The sequence below is a fragment of the Siphateles boraxobius genome, unplaced genomic scaffold (assembly GCF_051911475.1).
Source record: "Siphateles boraxobius isolate OS27281-9 unplaced genomic scaffold, OSU_SipBor_1 77, whole genome shotgun sequence".
NCBI classification, from domain to species: domain Eukaryota; kingdom Metazoa; phylum Chordata; class Actinopteri; order Cypriniformes; family Leuciscidae; genus Siphateles; species Siphateles boraxobius.
The window spans coordinates 23,849,644-23,857,500 of NW_027509205.1; the positions used below are offsets into that span (position 1 = coordinate 23,849,644).

General features: G+C 39.5%; 1 protein-coding gene across 1 annotated transcript; it reads right to left on the bottom strand.

The window, feature by feature from the left end:
* Positions 1-896: 896 nt before the first annotated feature.
* On the bottom strand, positions 897-6,692 carry ftr92 (finTRIM family, member 92). Its single transcript, XM_077218150.1, has 5 exons — positions 6,507-6,692; positions 6,051-6,284; positions 4,495-4,654; positions 3,284-3,343; positions 897-1,769 (listed from the first exon to the last, which is right to left on the bottom strand). The coding sequence occupies exons 1-5, from the start codon at positions 6,564-6,566 to the stop codon at positions 1,243-1,245; spliced, it is 1,041 nt and encodes a 346-aa protein (XP_077074265.1). The 5' UTR covers positions 6,567-6,692; the 3' UTR covers positions 897-1,242.
* Between the last annotated feature and the right edge of the window lie 1,165 nt (positions 6,693-7,857).

Consider the following 7,857-nt stretch of genomic DNA (forward strand, 5'->3'; position numbering starts at 1 on the left):
AAAGGTTAGTTCCTATTTTAATTTAACATCAAAAGACAATCATAAATCTGCATATCAAGAGCTAAAGCACTTTTGACGTAAATACAATGTAAAACACTCTTCAAAACCTTCTCTTCTCTCTTCGTCTACTCTTACAACTGACGACTTTGTAACATTCTTCATAAACAAAACAACCATCAGTGTCCATTTCTCCTCACCACAAACTGACAAACGCATTGTAGCAAATACACTGCAAAAAAATAATCTTTCTTTTCTCAGTATTTTTGTCTTGTTTCCAGTCCAAATATTTACTTGGAAGTGAATTACTTCACGCCCTGACGAAACTTACCAATCCACAAAATTATCAGAATGTATAGCTGATATAAAAAACTGAATGACTAGTAATTTCCTACTTAATTCTGAAAAAAAACAGATTTTAATTAAAGGACAAAAACATCCTCGCTTAATAACCTAGAATACTGTGTAACACTTGAAGTCCTCGTCGTCGGTTAGGAACCCGTGTGTGTGTGTGTGCCCTTTGATAGCAATCTTTCATTTGAAAGTCTCGTGTCTAGTATCTGTAAAACTGAATCTTAAAAATATATCTAAATTACATCATAATTATGCTCTCAATTAAAAATGCAGAACAGTTAGTTCATGACATCAAGGCTAGATTATTGTAATGCTCTACTGGGTGGTTGCCCTGCACGCTTAATAAACAAACTACAGCTAGTTCAAAACGCAGCCGCTAGAGTTCTTACCAGAACCAGGAAGTATGACCATATTAGCCCGGTTCTGTCAACACTGCATTGGCTCCCTATTAAACATCGTATACATTTTATTTTAAGCAAATATTGCTGATTACTTACAAAGCATTAAATGGTTTAGCTCCGCAGTACTTGAGCGAGCATTTAACGCATTGTAGTCCTTCACGTCTATTGCGATCTCAAAGTTCTGGCCAGTTGATAATACCTAGAATATCTAAATCGACTGCTGGCGGTAGATCCTTTTCCTATTTAGCATCAAAACTTTGGAACAGTCTTCCAAACATTGACCGAAAAACAATGTTAGGAAGCTAGCTTCCTTTTTATTCTGGACTATTCGGAACAGAAACATTTCTTTAATAGACGTAATTTTCTCTTAGGGACCGCTGGAATCTCACTTTCCGCTCCTGGGATATTTGTTTCATGTGTCTTTGATTTTTACTTGTTTTGTTGTTCTTGTGTTGTTGTCCACTACTTGCGGTGAGCCGCCGCTGCCGCATTACAGTCCACAAAATTTTGCACTCGATCCCTGAAAGAGCCCAAATCCCGGATAAAGGGGTTGAGTGAACCTGGCCTGGACTCGGTGTAGGAGGATCATGGTGTCCGAGACGCTGTAGAAGGACAGCAGTCCTGCCCGGTGATCCAGATACACCCCGATCCGGTGGGACAGGGGAGCGCTGATCTCCACCTCCTCGTTATTGTGCACTAGTGCATATCTGAATATTGTACAGTCCAAACTCCAGGATTGTCTGTTGTACCCAAACCCACTGTCATCGTCTTGCCCAGTTCTGCTGATGTCTTTGTATGACACTGCGATGTCTACGCCATATTGCCCGGTCCAAACTACCTCCCAGTAGCATCGGCCTGTCAGCCCGGTCTTGCTCAGTACTTGGGCCCACCACTCAAATCTGTCCTGATGTTCAGGGTATGACTGGGGCTCAATGCTGCAATCCACAGCCTGGTTCTGCTCCGTTAATCGCAGGTTCCTGTGGGCTGTGTTTGGGTCCAGACTCAAGGAGACCAGAACTGATTGTAGAGAAGAGAAATTGTATTAGTCGCAGAAAAAAACTCGAAGGCTTTAAAGGGATAGTTCACCCAAAAATGTAAAATCTGTCAGTATTTACTCTCCCTCATGTTGTTCAACCCCGTAAGACCTTCGTTCATCGTCAGAACACGAATTAAGATATTTTTGATTAAATCTGAGAGCTGGATCACTCCTCCATAGGCTTCTAAGGGATTGAAACTTGTTCCTCGAAAAGTTATTAAAGACATCGTTAAAATAGTCCAAGTGACTACAGTGGCTCAATCTTAAGTTTATCAAGCGACGAGAATACTTTCTGTGCGCAAAAACAACCTTCTCTGTGGGCCTCGAGTGAGTTCACTAGTGTAACAGCGCAGCGCTTCTGGGTTGTACGTCACACGTAGGCTTACTATTGGCCGACGCTGGTCATGTGTGTGATGCGTGTGACGTACAACACAGAAGCGCTGCGCTGTTACACTAATGAACTCACTCGAAGCCCATTTTCTGTCGATTCGTTTACTTGCCTCATAGACGAGAAATATATAAAAGCTTGAGAAATTCAAGCTTTCTCTCTCTCTCTCTCTCTCTCTCTCTCTATATATATATATATATATATATATATATATATATAGAAAGCTTGCATTTTTTATATTTAATGAACAGATTCCAATGGAAAATGAATATTCTCCAATTATGTAATCCATATGAAACGTGCATATAGGCGCGGCCACTACTGCAGCATCGTTGACAATCTCTGCAGCCGAAAAAATTATCAATACATTTTTTAAATGTTTACACGGTCTCATTCTTTTTTTTCACGAGACCTTCATAATCATTATGTTTGTGGCTTTATGACTGATGGCTTAAATTAACGACTTCTAGTCGACTAGAAAAATCTTTAGTCGAGGGCAGCCCTACGTTCAGGAGTGATTCTTGATTATGGTCTGAACGGGGGCACATGGACATTCATGGGCCGGTCTTGGTCTGTAAAACAGAACTTAAAGGGATTGTTCACCCAATGATGAAAATTCTGTCAGTAATTACTCACCCTCATGAACTATCCCTTTAATGTGAAGGAAGAATTTAAATTATTTGTATCCTTGGTAAACAATCAAGCTAAGGCAGGGACGGACAAGATAGGTACTGATGTGCCACTGTCCTGCAGAGTTTAGCTTCAAAACTAATCAAACACTCCTGATCAAGCCAATCAATGTCTCAGGACAGCCAATTTCATTAGTTAAGGTTAGGGCTTAGGAGGGTCAGGAGTTAGTATTTGTTGTAGCATTGTGTCGGTAATCAGCACTGTGATTGACATGACCAGTAACTTCTCTAGAATTGGCTGCAGGGTGGATTTTGCGCTAAATGGGTTGGGTTAAAAAAAATCCCACCTAAGGTATACGGAGGGAATAGGGATTTTCCTGTTGTACCTTTTGCCTTCCATGGAGAAAGTTTAGGTTCTTTTTAAAGAACAGAAGGTTTAAAGAAGTTTAGGTTCTTTTTAAAAAAAAGAATGACTTACACTGTAGAAAGTCCTCCCTCGCTTTGGGTTCTTGTGGCAGTAGGATCTTCTCTGCAGTCACTAGAGAGATGTGAGGTTTATGAGAAAATAGATGGGTTATATGGGAATATTCAGACTTTTTCGCAATGGATGGGAGACGCGTAGGATTTTGTAAATCACAAGTGTTCTGTGAAGTGTTACAGGCCCAGAGAACAACAGATCTTGGCCAGATCTGGCCGGCGTGGAATCCACATGTACCCGATGTGGTCTGGATCTGGGCCGATACTATGTTGCTTTCTGGGAGCCACTATCCCTGCAGAGTTTAACCCCAACATTAATTAAGCACACCTGCCTGTAGTTTTCAAGCAGTCTGGTTGGATTTTTCAGGTGTGTTTGTTAAAATTGCATTTATGCATTTGGCAGATCCAAAGCGACTTACATTGCATTTCAATGTACACATTTTTACATTCTTATCAGTTCTTGCTTTCCCTGGGAATGGGAGCGCCAAGGTCAGGGAACCCATGACCTTGGCGTTGCAAGTGCCAATACTCTACTGGTTGAGCTACAGGAAAGTTGGAGCTAAACTCTGGAGGAGAGTGGCCCATCACTGCACTAAGGGGACATGGAAAAGTTGATATGAGATGAAGAGAAAAAATTACTTTTCAATGCTTTTGCTTTCCCCTGAGAAACATTTGAGGTTGCTCACAATCATTTGCATTTCCCTGAGAAACTTAGTATAGGGTTTTGTGCAAAACTTTTGCGAGGGAATGCATATGCATTGAAATATAATTTTTCCATTGGGATTCTATGGGTACAGATTCCATGCTGAACCACACACTTCAAAATAAAGGTTCCAAATAGGGTTTTTTGTAGTAATACAATAGGACAATTTTGAACCTTTGAAAAGAAACTGGGGACAGTTCTTAAACTAAGCATTTTTTCTTGCACTGGAAATTTTTCATGGATGTTAAAAGTTCTTCATGGATCCATTGATGCCAAATAGAAACCTTCATTTTTAAGAGTATAATTATACACTACTTTTGACAGCCCACAACTGTTAAGATATAGATGCTGAAATCCACCAATTCTTGGGCCGCTATGCAACTTCTGGGAGTACTTGGTTTTGGACGGATGGAAATTTTGACCACAAAGATCTAGTAGTAATCCCATACTTTGAATTAAAACTGACCACTTATGTGGGCTAACTTTTTTCATAAAACATTACTTTTTACCTGCTGAGAATATCCTGGTAATTTCCAGTCTCCAAATGTCCTCTATTTGTGCAGTTAATGAGGAGAGGGACTTGATCACTTCTCCAAAAGAGAACTGTGGATTAGTGGTTAGGCTGGGAAAGTCAGTACACTGCGAAGTCGGCCAGCGAGATTCGACCTCCTACAAGATTTGGAGACAATCACGAGCGGCGGTGAGGGTGCTACAACATTGAGAATTAGTCCTTTGGTTTCCACTTTTATCCAAAGTGTCTTGCAGTAATCTGTTTGCTCAAACAAGCAACCCTCCGATAACAAGCTCTGAGCTTGAGTCACTATGAGCCCAGTCCCAATTAGTTGATAATATTGATTCCATTTGTTGATCATATATAGTACATGCTTCATTTTAAGAATGTATTTATTTGCCCAGTTGCATTAAGCACCTTAAGTATGAGAATTAAGGCGTGATTTCCCCTCAGCTAAGGGAATGACTTAAGGGAGTTGCTTATAATCCCTTAAACGGTTCTCTTAGGTAAGGGAAACCGTTAAGTCTTTCATGACAGCGTCCAAGGTTTTGCCGTTATATAATATGATTGCTGCCATGGACAGGTTAATATTAAAGGGATAGTTCACCCAAAAATGTAAATTCTGTCAGTATTTACTCTCCCCCATGTTGTTCAACCCCGTAAGACCTTCGTTCATCGTCAGAACACGAATTTGTGATTAAATCTGAGAGCTGGATCACTCCTCCATAGGCTTCTAAGGGATTGAAACTTGCTCCCTGAAAAGTTTTTAAAGACCTCGTTAAAATAGTCCAAGTGACTACAGTGGCTCAATCTTAAGTTTATCAAGCAACGAGAATACTTTTTGTGCGCAAAAAAACAAAAAAAATAACGACTTTATTTCAACTATTGATTTCCTTCTCTGTGGGCCTCGAGTGAGTTCACTAGTGTAACAGCGCAGCGCTTCTGTGTTGTACGTCACTCACATCACACACATGACCAGCGTCGGCCAATAGTGAGCCTACATGTGACTTAGCTCTACGCTATCACACTACGCTAACTCACTACGCTAACTCACTCGAGGCCCACAGAGAAGGAAATGAATAGTTGAAATAAAGTAGTTATTTTTTGTGTTTTTGCGCACAGAAAGTATTCTCGTCGCTTGATAAACTTAAGATTGAGCCACTGTAGTCACTTGGACTATTTTAACAATGTCTTAATAACTTTTCGGGGAACAAGTTTCAATCCCTTAGAAGCCTATGGAGGAGTGATCCAGGATTCTTAGGGTGTATGGCATTTCACCTAAAGAACCTCTTAAGGGTTATTTTTGCAACACCCTTAAGTTTGAGGGAAACCTAAGAGCATTCTTAAGGGAAAATTGCACGTAAATTGCTTTATGCAACCGGGCCTGTAGTCTTGCTAGCCAACGTCCTGCAGAGTTTAGCTCCAACTTTTTGCGGTAGAAGATTGCGGTAATCCTGAAGACCTTGATTGGTTCAGGTGAGTTTAATTGGGGTTAGAGCTAAACTGTGCAGGACAGTGGCCATCCTGGAGCAGGATTGGACACCCCTGTGTTACCTGGAGGAAATGAATGTGATCGTCAGTTTGTGAGAGCTGCTCCAGCTCGGACTGTTTCTTCCTCAGCTTTGAGATCTCCTGTTCCAGACCTTCCGAATATCCCTGAATTCGGTCCAATTCCGTGGTCATCTGAGTTTGGACCAGATCAATCATCTCTGTGTGGCTTTTCTGTATAAAGCCAAGCAGCTCGGTAAAGATCCGGTCACCTTCTTCCTCTGTGGCTTGAGTCAGGTTCTGTCAGTGGACATATAGTCAGATGACCTTAAGAATTTTAAGCTTTTATTTGGTTGTTCATGTGTGAAAGTGTGTAACTTTTTTGTCCCATCTTCCATTGTTCAAGGTTCAACTCACTTTGTGAAGTCAACCAATGGCTTAATTATAGTTTCTGCCTATTAATCTGAGATAAAAGAAAGAGTTTGGAAACTTATTGCACTTTTAAATGAGCCACGGACTTACCCTGAGGGAACCTGCCGACTTTTGGATTTCCTTCAGCTCAGTCACTCGATCCGTAAACATCTGCTTGGACTTTTCCAGCTGCCTCTGGGAATCATTGGACAACAAGACTCAAGACCATTGTGTGTGTCAATCAGCTCTCTAGGTTGTGAATTGTTGTACAATGTACGCTTATTCGTGCACTGGTAAAGACGCTGGCTCTCCACACTGGGACACTGATTACTCTTTCCGGCAACATAACAACTGCACTGTGAAAATTGTTCGTAATTTTAACGGTTAAAGGATGTTTAAATGCAACGGGAAAAACATATGAATTGGTTAATGGTATATGAACCCTATTAACAGTGAAAAACTGTAATAGATCTTACGGGACATTTTAATGTAATTTTACAGTAAAATACTGTTAAATGTACAGATTTTAGAAGAACACAAAAAAAACATACCACAGGTTAAAAAAATATGGTAGTAATATTTTAGGTTTTATGGCATTGAACTTCAATTTATGGTATGCAGTTTTTTAAAAGGGCAGCTGTGGTTGTAGCTTTACCGTAAAAAATATGGTAGTTAAAAAAAGGCAGCTGTGGTTGCAAGTGCTTTACTGTAAAAAATACGGTAGTAATATTTTAGGTTTAATGGCATATAACTTCAATTTATGGTAAAGAAAAGAAAAAAAAGGCAGCTGTGTTTGCATGTGCTTCACCATTATCAGTGTTTGCTTTAATTAGACTCTTGACCCTTGACTTACTCACATTAGAGTTTCTGGCTGCTTTAACTGTCTTTATAAAACATTCGTTATTGCAAGGAAAGCTAAGAGAAAATGTGATCAGGTGATGTTGGCTACATATTGTTGATGACATAATCATCATATAGTGGCCTGATTCACTGATCTCATATAAAGTCTTATCTTTGATTTTATAAGGAATGTTTAATAAATCACTAATTCACATTATTGATTATTTTACCTCTGTGACCATATAGCATGAAAGCCAGCAGCGAACTTTGTTTGAATCATCATGTGGATTTCCTTCTTACCGCCCGTATTATTATGGTGGTTGTCAGTTTTTTTTTTATTAGCAGATTTTAGTAGTTCAGTGAAATGGAATAATAACGATTTATCAGTTAATGAGTTTTTTTTGTACCATTAATTTAAGTCCCGTAAAAACTAAAAGGTTACTATTGTACTACTACTTTTTTTACAGTAAAATACTGGGAACCACAGCTAATGTTTTTTTGTTGTTGTAAATTTCACGTAAAACGTAAAAGGTTGCTATTTAAAAATATATATATATTTAAAGAAACAACTCTGAAATTTGTGGTATTTCTGAACAATAGCAGAACTGATATTTTTCAGACA

Coding starts and splice junctions, on each gene's coding strand:
- ftr92 (XM_077218150.1), bottom strand. CDS start 6,566: ATGTTTACGGATCGAGTGACTGAGCTGAAGGAAATCCAAAAGTCGGCA. Junction 6,285..6,506: donor AGTCGGCAGGTTCCCTCAGG/GTAAGTCCGTGG, acceptor GTCCACTGACAG/AACCTGACTCAAGCCACAGA. Junction 1,770..3,283: donor GAGGGAGGACTTTCTACAGT/GTAAGTCATTCT, acceptor CTCTACAATCAG/TTCTGGTCTCCTTGAGTCTG.